General features: G+C 47.6%; 1 protein-coding gene across 10 annotated transcripts in view; it reads left to right on the plus strand.

The window, feature by feature from the left end:
• Positions 1–17642, plus strand: part of LOC117653215 (titin) — an 84901-nt gene that overhangs the window by 26138 nt on the left and 41121 nt on the right. For 8 of the 10 annotated variants that reach the window (XM_034398723.1, XM_034398729.1, XM_034398726.1 and 5 more), the window contains 16 exons: positions 2829–10091; positions 10567–10874; positions 10979–11291; positions 11360–11520; positions 11701–12169; positions 12242–12327; positions 12404–12501; positions 12625–12845; positions 13365–13439; positions 15214–15318; positions 15401–15583; positions 15933–16074; positions 16158–16227; positions 16598–16989; positions 17068–17386; positions 17462–17519. In XM_034398723.1, coding sequence (XP_034254614.1) covers positions 2829–10091; positions 10567–10874; positions 10979–11291; positions 11360–11520; positions 11701–12169; positions 12242–12327; positions 12404–12501; positions 12625–12845; positions 13365–13439; positions 15214–15318; positions 15401–15583; positions 15933–16074; positions 16158–16227; positions 16598–16989; positions 17068–17386; positions 17462–17519 — 10263 coding nt within the window. The remainder of the gene's footprint in view (positions 1–2828; positions 10092–10566; positions 10875–10978; positions 11292–11359; positions 11521–11700; positions 12170–12241; positions 12328–12403; positions 12502–12624; positions 12846–13364; positions 13440–15213; positions 15319–15400; positions 15584–15932; positions 16075–16157; positions 16228–16597; positions 16990–17067; positions 17387–17461; positions 17520–17642) is intronic. The other 2 variants (XM_034398730.1, XM_034398732.1) reach the window with 2 other exon arrangements.

A 17642-nucleotide genomic window follows, 5' to 3' on the forward strand; every position in this document is an offset into this window, starting at 1 on the left:
TTCTCTGTGAGCTGGCGTGGCGGCCAGCTAAGTTGGCCAACCGTTGGAGCCAACTAGCAATTACATATCTCACGAAGCTCCGCGCGCGGAGTCATGTGTGGCCCCTCTCCAATTAATCTATTGTTAGAAGCCCCCTTTGATTGTAGCGGTGTACTGACTCAAGGCATGCAGAGACGGACTTGTTTTGCCGCGAAGGCGCAATCACGATGCCCTGCTTGTTTTCTTTCGTGAATGGTGGTGGTTGGGGGTAGGGTTGACAGTAACGACAGCACACTTGGAGAAGAAAAAGGCTCTTTATTAGCAAGTTAGGGTACACGTTCGTTACTCACAAGGCCGCCCGCTTCTCCAGCGCTCAAGTGGGTCGCAGCCGGTCGCAGCCATACACGGCGCGCGGCGTCGCCGAGGCGGGCAGTGGCGGCAGGGAAGTCCAGGGAAGGGGCTCCGCTCCACACAAGGCCTGGCGGGCAACGCCTGCGGCACACAAACAAAACACACGCCCGGGAAACACACGCCCGGGAAACACACGCCCGGGTGAAGTAAGAGCGCAACCGCCACAGCGCTTGGAAGGCTTGCAAATTACCAACAAAACACCGTGTCAAGCGCAGTCAGGAGCAATGGAAGTTACATTTGAGAACGGACTTGGAACATGGAACAATGGAAACGCTCTTTTCAAACTGCCAATTTTGAAGTGCCAGCAATTTTAAATCAAAGAGACTGGAAATAGAGACTGCCAGGCGGCAAGCTTACTTACAGCGAGACCGCTCCTGTTGAGTCTGAAGGGTCCGAAACACCGCCGGGCGTGCTCGCCTTGGCGTCGCGGCGTCAGCACTGCACCTCGGCGTGGCTACGCCGCACCGGCAGCTCCGTGTCACGCACGCGCGGTCGTGCGGTCGGGTTGAGGGCTGCTCCGCGCCGCTCCGCGCCGCACCGCTCCTCGAGTACCACTGACACCGCCGCGACGCCGCCCCGCCGCCCCGCCGCGACGCCCTCTCCACTCCCACAGGGCTCTGAGTGGCGCGGAGGGCCCTGCTCCCACCCAAAGCAACAGCAGCCAGGAGGCGTGGCGTCATGCGCCCTTGAGTGGGCCGCGGCGGGGGAAGGGGCGCCGTGCCGCCGTGCCGTGCCGCGCCGCCGTGCCGTGCCTTCAGGCACCGGGCCGATCCGTCATTTTGTTTGCCGTGCTTGTGTTTTTCACACCCCGCCGCGCCCGCCGCGCCACCCTTTCCGCCCGGCCGGTCAGTGAGCTGTCCTGGCGATGAGGGATTTAAATAAATAACCCGTTTGACCCTGGGCACTGGGAGGCGCTGGTCACCGCGGCCAAGTCGCTCGCCATCCGCGACTAATCAGTAAGCGGGGCCAGGGCCGGCCAGGGCCCCCGAGTGACACGGCGCTGAGTCACTGCGCCCTCCGTCCCTGCCGTGTCCCTGCCGTGTCCCTATCGGGAACCTGACTCACCGGGGCGACGTGCTTCCGCACTGCGCACCGTGCGTATTTCTGGCCGTGACGAATATCAACGAGTTCGAGCCACCGCGGTTTACACTTGCGACCGCTCCTTTCTACAAATGGCACGATGGACGTCGGGGTTTCCCCCGGTCTCCGCGGCCAGTTCCTGCGGAAGGTGGCCTGCCTGCCGGCATGGCTGCCTGGCTGCGTTGCGAGGGCCCTCTTGGGCCCCTGGCGGCACAAAGCCGCAAAGCGATGTGTGACTAAGATACGACCGCTGCAGAAATATCCGAAGCACCGCGTCGTCGTCCGTCGCGCTACCTGGCGCTGCTTTGGTTTCCCTCTCGTCCACGTGGTCATCCCGCAAAGAGAGAGAGAGAGAGGGGGGGGGGGAAGCGTGCGTCCCCGCTCACACACGTCTGTTGGCAGCGTGCGAGATGAATGCGCGCCAAGTTGGGCCGCGCGCCGCCACGAGGCGACACACCTGTCCACCGCGCCCCCCGCGCTGGCGGTATTTCTGAAGCGCCACACCGCGTCCTGGGCTGGGGTCCTGGGCCGGGGTCCTGGGCCGGGAAACGCAGCAGCCCTGCACTTGGAGTGGGGATGCGCCAGAGAAGCGGATGCGCCCCGCGGAAATGGGCTCGCAGCTTTACGAGCCGCTTACGGTCTTCCTGACGCGCTGTCCTGGGCCGCGGCAGGCCCCGCTCTGTGGGCCCCGCCAGGCGCGCTCAGAACGGAAAGGCAGGGCCGGCAGGGCCGCTGTAGAAGCGTGAGCGAGCGGCTGTTGCTGCTCCGGTCACTCCGTTCCCAAGAAAGAAAGAGCTTGCCGCCTATGGCATACTATCATGTGTGGTCTAGCCCTTAATTGTAATGGCAATGCCGCACGCCAGCCCGCTCGCCAGCGGTGCCCACGCGTTGCCTACCCTTGGGTTCGCAGGCGCTCTCGCCGCGCCAACGGCCTGCGTGCTTGGCGGCGGGAATCAGACGTGCGCACACACTAAGTTACTACGTACTTTTTGCGCATAACCTTTGCACAGAATTATTGACCTTGCGCGTAAAACGCATACTTTCGTGCTTAGTTACACACAAATTCGTGGATTTTAAAACTCACGTACGGTTTTGTGCGAAGCTTATGCTAAAAAACTACATAGTAATTTACTATCTGTAGAAAATTTTCTATTTCAACAGAGAGACGAATGCAAATTAGATTGAATGGCATATCAGCAAAAGTTGGCTAAAATAGCGCAAACGTAATAAGTTAACCATATTTCTCAAACATTTTAAAGATTTTAGATAATTGTGGTTTTGCCTGTTGGAATCTGTTTTTGTTTCACTCTGTCTCTTGTGTCATTGTGGTGATGGTCTGGTGGTGGGTTTTCTTTCAGAGCGGCTGGGTGCTGTTCACGGGGTTCCCGTCCAAGACCAGCAAGGTTCTGGGGCCCCATTCACCAAGGGGGCCCCGGGGAGCTCTCAGCAGGGCTTTGGGGTGCCCGGAGCTACTGACGGCGTGGGTGGCTGGCAGGCACCGTCGCAGACACCACAGCAGGGACCGGGGCAGGGCGTACAACAGGCTGCCTACCCAGGCTGGATGCAACAGCCGTTCATGATTTCTCAACAGGGCTTCCCTGTCAGGATGCCTCAGCAAGGCTTCGTTGCACCGCAGCAGCGCTTCATGATTCCTCAGCAGTTTGGCACTCAGCCCTTCGCATCGCCACTTCACCAGACCGATGGCGTGGACTTGCAGGGTCCTCAGGTGGCCTACGCGAGAACGTTTGTTCCGCACAAGAACTTGCCTCGACCTGGATTTGCAACCCCTCAGCAGAGACCTGGCTTCTTCGGCCTGCAGGCGATGCCTCAAGCCGGTTTCTTGGGTCCAGCTGAGAACCTGCAGCAAGGCCAGATCCCTCAGCCTGGATTCATGCAGCCCCACCCTGGCACTCAGCCAGGATTGGCACCTCAGTCTGGGTTCGTGCAGCCCCATTCCCCTCAGCAGGCGGCAATCTTTCAGCCTGGTTTGACACGGCCCAGTGAGTTCCATCCTAAATCTGGGGCTCCTGTGCCGTACCAAGCGGAGCTGCAGCCAGTGGCCCAGCAGTCTCTGGCACCTGTGCATCCCTCGGATACGGATAAAAGTCTTTTGTCTCCTGGCCCAGAAGCACTGCCCTGGCGTAGGCCCCGTTCGTCCAGCGTCCAGGCCCCCCGAAAGCCTCCGTCTCCCTGGGCCCCTGCTAGCCGGGACAGGTCCTTGGACAGCCAGAACAAGGCAGAGGAGGAAGCGCAGCCGTGGACCAAGCAGAACGTCAAGCTGAAGAAAGCTCCCCGCCCCAAGAAAACGTTTGAGAAGGAACAGCCGCAACAGGTAGAGCTTAAACCATCTAAGATCGAAAAGAGGCCGATTCCGAGAGAGAAACTGGAAGAGGTGGAGCTCAAGCCGGGCCAGCGCATTCCTAAGGACGTTGTTGAGCAAGAGGGCGCAGCTCTTAAACCACTCAAGCACTTCCCCAAGGATGTTCCTGAACAGGGCGGAGTTACTCTAAAACCAGTCCAACGGACACCAAAGGATGTGCCTGAAAGCAACGGGGTAGCTCTGAAGCCCGTTCCGAGGCGTGAACAGGAAGTCCCGGAATCAGAAGAAATTAAGCATAAACCCACCAAGCGGCAGTCTCGACCACGAACCCGCCCGGGCGAGGGTCCTAAATCACCTCAGCCAGCTCAATCGATTGAAGAGCGTCCATCTTACAAGCCCGCAGATGATGACGATATTTCGTTAGACCGATCGCTAGACAGGTCTCTTGACGGTTCATTGGATAGGTCGATTGATGAATCACTTGACGAAGACTTTTGGAAACCAAAGGTTTGCCCGTGGAGTAACGAACCAGTTGTTTTAAAGAAGACCCAGCGGAAACGTAAGGTATATAAGAAAGAGTCTTTAGAAGAAGTCCACCTAAAACCTGCAAAAATTGAGGTCAGGCGGCTGTCTAAGTCAGAACTAGAACACGTTGACTTAAAGCCTGTTCCTCAAGAACAAATGGGCATTCTATCTTGGACTGAAGAGGAGGAGGCTTCCATGCTTAAGATTGACCGTGAAGAAATTGAGCAGTACAAGCAAAGGCCGCGTTCGCGATCAAGGGACGTGTTATCGGAGACTTCTGAAGCGTCGGATCTGAGATCTCTTAGTGAGGCAGTACCGTGGTCTCATGACTCTCTGCAGCTAAAGAAGGCGCCGAGAGAGCGTAAGAAAGAATTTCCAAAGGAGACATTGGAAGAGGTTTACCTAAAACCAGCAGTTATTGAGAAGAAAGAAATTCCTCACTCTGAGTTAGAGCATGTTGATTTGCACCACGTCGAGAAAGAGGGAATAGTTTCATGGGCGGAAGAAGACGACTCTTCAATGCTTAAGCTTGACCGGGAAGAACTGGAGATGTACAAACGAAGGCCACGTTCCCGGTCACGAGATTTGTTGGACGAGTCTGAAGCAGATGACACAAGCATGTCTATTGATTTATCTTTGGAAGATATCTTGGACAACAGAAGAGGCCCAGTACCTTGGACCGAGGAACCAATACAATTAAAAAAGACGCCTAGAGAAACAAAAGACGTTCCGAAAGAGACTCTTGAACAAGTGCAACTGAAGCCGGCCAAAATTGAAAGGAAGTTGATCCCAAAGGAGGAATTGGAACACATTGACCTCAAGCCCGGTCAGAAGCTTGTAAAGGAAGTACCAAAGCCCGAGCAAATTCAACTTAAGCCGATTCCTAGGAAAAAGAGAGACGACGACAAACCCGAAACTGGAGTTGAGAAATTCGCTGAAACAGACGATACATCTCTCTTAAAATTGGATCGCCAAGTTGAAACCGCTGAAACAAGGAAAGACCGACCAGATTTTTTGCAGATGCTTGCAGAAGACTCCGACAAGGCTGATGTTCCATTCTTCTGGAAAAGAGGCGGGCCTGCTCCGGAAGTTGTTCAAATTCGAAACGTCCGCAGTGAAGAATCCGCCGCTAAGGAGTTGGAACGCTCTGTCCTGCGTTTCAAAGAAGAACAAGAGAGAGAGAAGTTTTCGGAGATGGAAGACGCAGCAAGACTCGAGGTTGAACGGTCAGTCGAAGAAGAACGAAAACGTGCTGGCCGCTCTCGCCCAGTGCCATTGGAAGAACCAAAAGCTGAAGCAGTTCCATGGACGCAAGAGGCAGTCCGCTTGAAACAAACACCACGAGAAAAGAAGGAAATTCCTAAAGAAACATTGGAAGAAGTTGACCTTAAACCAACAAAAATAGGTTCCCGGAAAATACCTAAAGAGACACTTGAATCAGTGCAGCTGAAACCGACACCAAAAGATACCCGTGAGTCTGAGAAACCAGTTCCCATCTCACTGAAATCTATTCCCAGACCTGAACGGCCAAAGGTGACTGATGACTCACTTGCTAGTTACGTTGAAACTGACGATAGCAACCTTCTCAACCTTCGAAGACAAGAAGAAGTGAGCAAGAAAACTGAAAAGTCACAGGAAGTTGCGGTCATGTGGGAGAGGGGGAAGAAAAAACAGACAGTAGAGAAAGTAAGTGAAGAAGAGGACACCAACTTTCTTGCCATTAATAAATCAGAAACAATAATAGAGAAGAAAGAGGAATCAGCAGTAATGTGGCGCAGGGGTGAGAAACAGGCGATAGAAAAGGTGGTTGAGACTGAAGATACTTCTCTCCTAGCACTGCACCAAAGGGAGACAACTCAGGAAAAGAAGCTCGAAGACGCTGTAATGTGGGAAAGGGGTAAGAAAAAACAAATAACTCAAGAAACTGAAGACACTTCTATCCTCAAAGTAAGTCACAAAAACGACGAAAAAGATGAAACGAGGCAGCCATATGAAGAGGTGGAAGATGTATCTCATCTAGACGTTCAAAAGATGGAAGAAAAGAAGGTAGCCAGAAAACCTGTTCGACAAGATGAGAAGCCAAATGAAGCAGTACCTTGGACACAACAAGCCATTCAGTTGAAAAAGACAACACGTGAAAGGAAAGAAATTCCAAAGGAAACTTTAGAAACGGTTGACTTAAAACCTTCTAAGCCAATAAAACGCGATATCACTAAAGAAGAGCTCGAACACGTGGACCTTGCACCGATAGAAAGGAAACCTGCTGAACATAAGAGACCTGAAACAACTGATTTGAAACCGCTAAAAATAAATGAAGCAACCGCAGAAGTAGTCGAAGAAAAAACATTTGTTCGACGTGACAAGGTTACATCAACGGACACGGCTCTGCCCTACTCAGAGGTTGAGGATTCATCACTTTTAAAAGTAGATAAAGATCAAGATACTTTACTAAACCAAAAGATAGCTGAGGAAACTCCAGTAATGTGGCGTAGAGGAAAAAAGCAACCGAAAGAAGAAATACCAACGGATGTCCAAAAAATAAGAGACGTGGAGGACACGTCACTTTTGAAATTGGAAAAAGGTGAAGAAAGCACTCCAAAGCCAGTTGAAGCCGCAGAAGCTCCTGTCATGTGGGAACGAGGCAAGAAAAAGCCGAAAGCGCAGCAAATAAGTGAAGTCGAAGATTCTTCTAAGCTGCTGTTAGACAAAACCAAAGATGTTTCTGAGAAGAAAGAGAGTCCTGTGGAAACGCCTGTTATGTGGCAAAGAGGGAAAAAGCCTATCAAAGCTCCAGAGGATGTTCAGAAAATTGGTGAGGTGGAGGATTCAGCATTCCTTGATGTTTCTAGATCCGTCCAAGAAGACATTCTACCGTCGGAAACACCAGTTATGTGGAAGCGGGGGAGGAAAACAGGCAAAGTTGAAGAAGACGTTCAGAAAATTAAGGAGGTTGAAGATGCAGCCATTCTTGATGTTTCTGAATCTGTTGTAGAGGAGACACAGCCGACAGAAGCTTCAGTGATGTGGAAACGGGGAAAAAAGACACCAAAACCAGAAGTTGGACCCGTAGAGGAACCAAAGGACATGCCGTGGACACAAGGAATTCAGCTTAAGCGAACACCTAAACAAAGAAAGGAGGTGCCCAAAGAAAGTCTGGAAGAAGTTCTTTTAAAGCCGGTAAAAAGGCCTTCCCTGAAACCCGAAGACCAGGGTTTAGTTGAATTAGTCTCAGTCGAGCAGCCTCAAGTGCTTCCGGAAGAAAAACCTGTGGAAGACATTGAAGCACCCAGCAACGAACTGGAGAAAAATTTAGAAAAGACCAAACATAAAAAAGAACCTTTTGAAACGGCAGACTTGCCATGGACACAAGAAGCCGTAAAGCTAAAGCGAACCCCAAAGCAGAGGGTAGACAAACCTAAAGAATCCATTGAAAATGTAGAACTGAAACCATTTAAGAAAATTGCTTCTGAAGTTCCCGAGCTAATCGATGAAAGTGCTAAAATAGAACCCCTCCCCAAGAAGACGATTGCGGAAAACGTTCAGCAGCCTGAAGTCAAAATCGCAGAAAACTTTCCATGGAAAAGAACGCCTAAGCAAAAGCCAAGCGATCAACATCCAGACGAAATTGAAATAAAACGAGCTCCCCGAAGACCAAAACCGGACGAAGAGGAAAAGCCCGAAATTTCACTCAAGCCAATTAAACAACGGCCAAAAGAGCCAGAAGAAAAGCCAGATATTAAGCTGAAACCTTGGAAACGTAGCCCGAAAGAGACGCCAGCCAACGACGAAAAAGATCTAATGCCCAAACCGAAGCCATTTGATGAAGCACCGCATGTTGAGCAAGTCAGGTTGAAGCCCGTGCCCAAGCAAAAGCCCTCAGAGGAAGAAACGGAAACGTTTGAGGGACCTTCCGTTGAACAACCTGTGCCAAAGGAAGACATCCAGCCTCGCGAAGAAGAAATGCCAGTTCCCTGGAAACGTGGAAAATTGCAGAGGGACGAGGGTGCACCTCTAGAACAAGTTCAGCTAAAGCGCACCCCTAGACCAAAGCCAAAATATGAGGAAGAAAAAGAAGTTGTACAGCTTAAACCAGTCCGTCGCGATCGCCCTGAGCAGCAGGAAAAAGATGACGTTCAATTAAAACCTGTCAGAAAAACTGTCGCTATAGAGCCCGAGGAAGATGTCAGCTTAAAACCCATTGACGAAAGCCATTTACTTCCAGCTTCAACCACAAGGGAGCTGGAACCTTCAATGTCAGTGGAAGCACCAAAAGCCGTTCTCGAAACACCGGCCGTCAAGGTGAAGCCGGTAAAGCGGGTCACTATAAAGGAACCAGCTGAAGAAATTCGCGAAATTGAGTTTAAGCCAGACGACATCCCCGACAGTCATTCAGTTGTTGAAGAAATAGCAGATGTCGCCCAGCCCGTGCCATGGAAGAGAGGAAAGAAGCCTGAGAGGAAGTTAGATGAAACTGAAGCGGTGACGCTGAAGCCTGTTCCCCGCAGACCAAAAGATGAAGAAATTCAGCCTGAAATCCCTGAAGCAGTTTTGGCTCCGGTTGAGCCAGCTCCTATTGGCGAAGAGCGGCCTAAGTCGTGGCAAAGAGGCAGGAAACCAAAACGCGACATACCCTTAGAAGACGTCACACAGCCAGAGGAGGTTGTCTTGAAGCCTGTAAAACGAGAGCGTAAAACGGAAACCAATGAGATCGAGGAAATAAAACTAAAAGCTACCAAAAGCGTGCAACCAGAAGACACAGCAAAAGAAGATGCTGCTGTAACGCATGTTGACGATGTCCCATCTGTTGTATTTAAGCCGGAAGTTCAATTGAAGACGAAGAAGTATAAGGAAAAGCCACAGGTTTCAAAAGAACACATTTCTGAACAGCCTTTGCTAAACGAAGAGCAGACAGATGAAGCTCCTGCAAATGTGACTGAGCCAGAAAAAGTGGAGCTGATAAAGGTTAAAGCTTCAAAGCCAACCAAGCCCGACCAAGACGAGCAACCAAAAGAGGAATCAAAGCCGTTATGGCGGCGCAAACGAATTCGTATCCCAAAGCCCGTGCCAGGCCGTCCCGATGACGAAGAAGACGAAGAAAAGCCAGACCTTGTCCCGACACAAGTCGCTGAAGTAAAGGTGGAGCAAGAACAACAGGAGAGTCGATCGCAAACAGTCGTTACCCTGTCCAAGCGTGAAACGGTTCAAGCCAAAACAAGAACCCAACCCAAAGAAGAGGGACCCGAGCTCGAAGAGCAGCCAATTTGGCAAAAACAGATGACCGTTGAGACGCAGTCACGAAAAGTGACTCGCCGAGCTGGCCAATTCATTCAAGAAGACACCCCTCTACGTGACTTGGAAATCGTAACAGCACGGCGAGGGGTTGAAAAGCTGCCCGAAGAGCCAGTTCTAGAAGAAGAAACTCGTGAGGACAAAACAACTGTGCGTCGTTCAATTGTTCAGCGCTCCACAGCGGAAATCCTTGGTCCTCAAAAAACAAAACCACCTAAATTCACAAAACGCCTTGAACCTGTGGCTACAGAGCCAGAAAACCCAGTCAAATTTGTGTGCCAGGTCGAAGGCGTGCCGTTTCCAGAGCTGACTTGGCTGTACAATGGAGTGGAGCTCCGCGCGTCCGAATACGTGGCGATGACAGTGGTAGAACGTACTGTTACTCTGGAAATTTCCAAGACATTGCCGCAACATGTTGGAGTGTATTCTTGCAAGGCATCCAATCCTGCCGGAGTAGCCATGTCGACTGCAAACCTAGTTATTTTAGGTAAAATATTTTTTTTGTTGTGTCTGTTTGTGCGTTTCTAGCGTTTTTATCGTGGTCCTACCGCTCAACGCCCTCTTAAGGCTACTGCACTAACCTAATTTTTTTTTGCACTTTTTTTTGCATTTTTTTGCACGACCTTTGTCGACTTTGCTGTTTCAATCTACTTTCCTGTTTTATACTCTTCTTGTGCCCTCTAGCATTTTAGTGCATCCAAAAGTTGTGTTTGACTTTTTCACCTTAACGTTTTGTGTCGTTCCACATTTCTGCTTTTCTTACCCCTTTGTGATTCTTTTTTAGGTAAACTAAAGGTGCAGAGTTTTGGCATAATGTTATCCTAGCATTGCCACTGACAAATCAGAGACAATAATCTGTCTGCATACTAGAAAAATACACAGCAATTCTTGCTTACCTATTGCGGACGCTGTTTACGACCAATTTTGCTTGTTTACTCACTGTTTATCCTTAATTTTCGCAGAAAAAGAAGAGACAGGCGTCGCTCCGCAGTTCACTCAACCGCTTAAGCCACAAATGGTAAAGCCGAACGAAACGGCGACTCTTCGTTGTCTCGTGCGAGGAGAGCCCACCCCTTTAGTGCGCTGGTACCAAGGAGACCAGGAAGTGAAGCCAGACTCAACGCGGCGCCTTAGTTTCGACCAGAAGACTGGCACGGCCACAATGACCCTGCTTGAGCCGACACCCGAGGATGAGACGATATACAGGGTGGTAGCCACCAACAAGTTTGGCCGCGCTGAGTGTCGCGCTAACCTCATTCTCGGAGAACAGGTAGTGTATCTACCGTATCCAATCGTTTGGTCCTCACACATTGAGGGGCATCCTATTCTGGAGAGAGGCCATTCTTTATTCTTTTTCCTGTTTCGATGTTCCAGGTGGCTGTTACCAAGCCTGAGGTGATGCACGCTCCTCGGATCACGGAACCTCTGAAGGCCATCCTAGCGGTTAAGGGGACACCTGTGGTCCTTACGGCTGACTTTCAAGGCAGCCCGCAGCCCGAAGTTCGCTGGTATCGCAATGGCAAGGAGATTGTGCCAGGAATGGACAAGGACAAGGAAATTGTAACAGAGCCGGGCCGTACTGAGTTGCACATACCGTCAATCACAAAGCAGCACAGCGGAAAGTATGAAGTCCGCGCTATGAATCCAGCTGGAGAGGCTCGCACATCAGGCTCTGTCGCTATCCGAGGTAAGTGTTCGTTTTACCGTTAGTGCGCGTGATGCGCAGAGGTCATTTTATAACTGCTTAATTTGCAGAGAGGGACGACAACGACATGAAGGACGTGCGTGCGCCCCGCTTTATTGAACCGTTGGAACCTCAAATTGTGGCCGAGGGAGAGTGTGTCATTCTGGAAGCGCGAGTGGACTCGTACCCTACCTGTTCTTTCCAGTGGTTCCTGCACTCCGTACCGGTCAAGGTAATACATAATTTTTTAGACAACAACGATAAAATACGACTATTTACTTCAAATTTCTGCAGGAAACTTCAAAAACTTAAGTCTCTTGCTCTAATTACGTTCTTAGCGCCTGCTACAAGCGTTCCAGATGTATGTTTCCATCTTGCTTACGTGTCCTACGTGTTTTTTTCTTTCCCCTAGTCTTCGCCAGAACTCCGGATAGTAACTGAAGACAATCGGTCAGTTTTGGTGGTCCGCGAAGTTCTCCCCGAGCACTCCGGTGACTACACGTGTCGTGCGGAGAATGCTGTTGGCTCTGTCACGTCCACCGCCACCTTAAGCGTTCTGCCAGAAACAGATTGGGAGGGTACAACGGAGCTGGAGATGGTGTCTCCGCAGTTTGTCCAGCCCACGACAAGTTTGAAAGTGATGGACGGAGAAAAAGTTACGTTCACCTGTCAAGTCGTCGGCAAACCGACTCCACGGATTACTTGGCGCCACAACGGACAACCAATCAAGGAGGCCAAGGATGTCGTCATCTACCAAGACCAGGGGGGTTTGTGCAAACTTGCAATATCTGAAGTGTTCCCGGAGGACGCGGGGCTGTATTCATGTGAAGCTTTCAATACTGTGGGTGAAGCTATTTGCACTGCTTCACTTGTTGTGGAAGGTAATGGAAAATAATGAGCAGTTTTATTCCTTTCCTATTTTTTGTGTTTCTTATAATTCGTTTTCTTTCCAGCTTACGAATATGTACCTGACTCGGAAATAGCCTCTGTTGCGGTTGACTTGAATTTAGCTACGGCGGAGGAAGACTTACTTGATAAGGTTTGTGGTTATTTCATGGTACCGATACTCTTTGAGTGTAATGTTTCCGAAGTAATCACTTCTTTTAACGCCGCAGGAAAGTCTGTCATCACTCGAGGATCAAGAGCTGCAGGCGCCTCACTTTGTCACCCCTCTTGTACAAGCGACACCAAGCCGGGAAGGAGAGCTGGTTCGGTGGGTATTGTTCTTATTATGGTTTGGTTCTACGTTGAAACCCATTTAGGGCTAGGGAGAAATAAAATGGCTCTGGTTATACTCCACATTATAATTTCTTTAACTGGAAAATTTGTATTGCAGTCTGGAAGTAAAAGCTGTTGGCAATCCTAAACCAACTGTGCGTTGGTACAAACAAGGCATCGAAATTCAGCCCAACAAGGACTTCCAGGTTGAGAACTTTGAAGATGGCACGTCCGTCTTGACTATTATGGAGATTTTCCCTGATGATGTTGGAGAAATTTCTTGTGAGGTTCAAAATGAGCTGGGAGTTGACCAAACTACCACTGAATTGCAGGTGCACAGTAAGTATCGAACCCTGTGTGTGCAGAGCTAAATATTTATCTTATGGCCAGAGTTGATTCTTAAAAATGGTGTAATTGCTTTTGCTTTGCCCACCTACAGCCTTCAAATGGTCCAGTCATGTTTCCTAAGTGAGCCCAAGCTTCCCCCCTCTAGTATTTTCATCTTCCAGACACAAAATTCACTCTTTTTCACTAAATCTCAGCACTGTTTATTTATTACACCGTTTCACCACAGCATTTTAAAATTAACTTTGATTCCATTTTTTTGCATGTTTTTCTAGGACTAAATTCCATCTTTTTAGGAAGAGAATGTTTCAGTGTTTTTAGGCTCCCGGTTTCCTTTTGGTAAAAGTAATTCTTAGTAAAATTGTGGGATCAGCTACTTTGTGCACCGCTTTAAACACAAAAGATAATGCTGACGATTTTTGAAATTTTTGTTTCAGTGTTCAACTTTGAAGGAGTGTTGCGCATTAAGGATTTTTTCTTTTCTGTTTCTTACTTAGTTTTGGGATTTTGCAGGTATTCTGGGGACCAAGGAATACCGGAAGCCAGAGTGGGTAACCCAAATGGAAGAGTTGAAGGATGCCCTTAAAGGTAGGGAATCATGCAGCCCCACATTTCCTGGCGCCATGTGTTTTCCAAGCATGTACTCTGATCCTAGTGATACTGGCATGTCCGTGGACAGTCTTGATGCGGCTGAATCACGTCAGCCTACGGAGGACGCCCAACTTAACCGGAGGGAGTGCCGCCACTTCGCCTCCGGTAGCTGGGCGTCATTGGGGGACCTTTCCATGGGCTCTGACTCTGTGTTTTTATCGACTGCTAGTTCATGCTCTGATGAGTCACATTATATTGCCTCGCATGTGCCTTTTGTCCTTAATCCTGCTGCTAATCAAGCAACAAAGTACAGCTCTAGTGTGTGTTCTTCTAGAAAAAAGCAAAGATCTACGGATGAGCGTGAAAGCGTTTTTGAAGAGCGAGGTAAGCAAAATTTAGATTGCTGTGGACAGTCCAGCAAAATAAACCCTAATTATGGCCAAACATCAGATTTCGATAGTTTCTCGCAGGCAGTTTTATCTAATGTTAAATCCGGGAAAAGTATTGATGTAGAATATTTTGGTGCATCCGTAAACCTGGATTGCCAGAGAGAAACAAAATTGATTTTACCAGATGGAAAAGAAAACATCGTAAACGATGACGTAGGTTTCATGTGCTATCATGCCGAGCAGAAAATAATTCCTAAGTGGGAAAACATTGAGTTCTGTGATATAGGAAACAATTTTGCAGACTACCCACCTCAAGCCGCTGACTGTGTTGACGTTGAAGATTACACCCACAGTTTCCTATCTACTATTTTAGAAAATAGTGAACCGTCTAGTTCAGAAACATGTAGTGAAAGCCCGAGCGATTCCAGCTCTTCCCCTACTTACCCTGCAAGTGGGCGGAATATGTCATCTTCTTGTGAATTTCTCTTTCCTAGACATTTAACAGTTGATGACAATACTAAATGTCAAACATTTCCTCGTTCACGAGTGTCAGAATCCGAGCGATTCAGAAACTATGTTTATACATCTCGACATAGAAACCTGTATCCTTTAGAACCTCGTGAACTTGACCCGGCAAACTTCCAACAACTGCATACAGCAGACAGCTCAGACGAGCTGCAAGAGTTCCTTTTGCTCGAGAGTCAATGCATGATGAATGAAAGCACAGCCGGCTTAGCGTCTGCTTTTGATACAAACAACATTGGCTTTCAAACGACTGAGCAATAATTGTTTTTGATATATAAAATTGCGTTCTAGCAATTACTTTTCTGACTTATATTTATGACGGCAGTGCATGTATTGCATTTTAATTTAATTAAAATATCATATCCAAAATTTTGTAAAATTTGTGACGTTTGAAAACTATTAGACTAGTCAGTGCGGAAGCTGCTCCACAACATATGAGGTAAATAACATAAACTTGGCATGTGTTTGTGTGGCTTAATGCTGGTTTTTGGTCTAAATATACAAGGACGCTGAGACACGCAAGTACTTCCCAGACCTGTGTTTGAAGTAGCTAGCGTTTTGTTTTTATCATATAAGATAAGGACATTAAACACCGGAATTTACTATTCTTCATTCATTTCAAAAAAGATTTGTTTCGACAAATAACAACATTAAATCCTGCTATGCAATGTAAGTTCTGTCTGCATGTGTCCCTTTGCCAATTTAAAGCGTCCTCGGGGAAAGAATTTTAGGGAGCTTCCTTTATAATCCAAGACAATGTCGCTCTGTTTCAAATTTTTACTTGCTTTCTGACCACACCAAATAATTTTTTTTAAATTGAAAAAAAAAATTATATTTATTTTTAATTACTTTAACAGCTGTTCAAGCGGTACCTAGCATAGAAGTGGAACTTCGTGACACTTATGTGGAGGAGCTGGATACTGTTGTTTTTGAGTGTGTCTATTCTGGAACACCCAAACCAGGTAAACCCACTTTCTTTAGATAAAAATTAAATTTGCATGGTTTGAATCTTTTACAAAGACTTGCATTTATATCTTGTTTCAGACATCATTTGGTATCATGACGATCAGATCGTGCGAAATACTGAAAAGGTAAAAATTACAATTGAAGAGAGTAAAACTACATGTACAGTCAAATATACCAACCCCGAAGATGCCGGAATATATGTATGTAAGGCAACAAGCGATATTGGAATGGCGATAACAAAGGCGAAGTTGAGTGTTACTGGTAAGTTTGACGGCTCATCAGGACATAACTACACTGAGAATCCTAACGCTATGAACATAGCGTCAACTGATGCAATGCTTTTGAATTGCACATGACGTGCTATGCCTTCCCATTCCCATGCATTAGCATAGAACATTTTCGGGAAGCATTACACCACACCTAATGCGAAAAATTGCTGTGGTATTGCACGTGTGGTGCGATATCTCACAGTGCAGTGCACCATACGTGCTATATTCATAGCGTTTGGAATCTCAGTGAAAGGTGTATTGTCAGGCAAAATGACTACTTTCTTCACACAAGAGATCGTTTTTGTAATAACAAAGCTTCCTTTTGGTGTTTTGTTTTACAGAACTCGACGAAGATAGAAAGGCTGACAAAATGATACAAATGGCACAAGAGGAAGAAGAAAAAGTTAAGATGGAACAGGTAAAACTTGAAAAGAAGCGCGAAAAAAAGAAACGAAGGCCGCGTTGGGGCTTAACAGATGAAAGGTACGTAGGGTAACTTCTTTCGTATTGCTTGCTGGCATGTCAGTTAACTGAGCTGCTCTAGTAAATTTAAATCTCTTTGTCAGGGATCATGTTTCTGTTGATGAAGTACAAGTATTGGAGTCAACGGATCACTTCGTCGAAAATGTTGATTCGGTAAGTGTACTAAGCATCAAAATCTTTCTCTAGGGTAACATAAGTCCTGTGACAAAGTATGACAAAAATGGGCCCCCACTTTTAGCTTAAAATTCCGTGAGCTCAAAAGATTGTAAAGCATAGTCGTATTTATCAAATCTTTCTAGTGTTTAACAATACAATTTAAAAAAACTTAGTTCTTCGTTCACACCTTACAACAAAGAAGGGATTCATTTTTGCTCTCTGTAATGGCAACGTATCTTATCAATTCTTGTGATAGTTGACACAGATCTGCGCAGTCCACCTCTGTTACTCCAATTTTTGATCCTTTATTGTTACTTTTGCGTTAAACTAAATTAGAGTTGAAACTTACTTGTACCCTTCATTTCAGGCCACTGCTCATCGAAGACAGTCGATTCAGGACTCTGTAGCTATTTCCGCAGTTGCTTCCTGCAAGAAAGTAGATGAACCAAAGTCGTCAGAGAAACCCAAAGACAGAGCTCAACCTGTGTTGTCTGAAAGGGAAGGCGTTTCTGTTAGCGAAGCAATTCCAGATCATGCCGCAAGTGATCTGATTGCAGCAAAAAAACCCAAACTTCGCAAGGCAAAACTGTCAGAGTCAGAACGATTAGAAGAAGTTAAAGTTACCGTGGTAAAGGTTCAAGAAATTATAAAGACGCAGAAGACGAAAATTGCCAAGGAAGTTGAGGATATAATGGAGCTTATGAACGCCCGTGAATTTGGTCCAGGTGAACTGCCCCTTCGCGAACTCGCTCAAATTGGGTAGGTGCATGTAAATTTTTTCCTTCACACAACTTTTTAAAGTTATTGTGTTTGAGGATTCATACTCTTTGCTTTCAGGTTCCTTGTCCGGCATGGCGTGTCTGTTCGTGAAATTGAGTCCGTATATCACGAAACTGACCAATTCCCCGCCCTACGAACGCCGGCTGCGCAGTCAGCCCTCGTGTCACTAGTTGAACGAGAGGGACACAGCACTTTGATATCACAAGTACTTACGGAGGAAACCACGGCAGACGAAACCACTGTTGCAAAAACTGTCGGTTTTAGAGCCTTTATGCGGATGATAGAGCTATGCCACGTGACCGTCGAAGAAGTGCTGACCCATTTTAGCCCTCAAGATTTCCAGATGCCTGTATGGGCAACAACAGAAGCGTCAGAGGCATGTTTACAGTCCTTAAGCGCCATCTATAAAGCTATATATCTAACTTTAAAAATTCATTCGCACTTGTTGCAGGTGGAGATCAAGCAGCTCAGTACGGTTAGGGTTACGCAACGGACTAAAGTTCTTACTGGTGAGGGCATGCCGCGGCACTAGTTTTAGTGGTGAAAGAATATGAAATTGTTTAAGTACTTTATTTTACTTCCCATTGCTGTTAGATCTTAAAATGAAGCAATTGTTTACCTTGTTTACCAAT

This window comes from Thrips palmi, unplaced genomic scaffold, assembly GCF_012932325.1.
Source record: "Thrips palmi isolate BJ-2018 unplaced genomic scaffold, TpBJ-2018v1 HiC_scaffold_8, whole genome shotgun sequence".
Taxonomy (NCBI): Eukaryota; Metazoa; Arthropoda; class Insecta; order Thysanoptera; family Thripidae; genus Thrips; species Thrips palmi.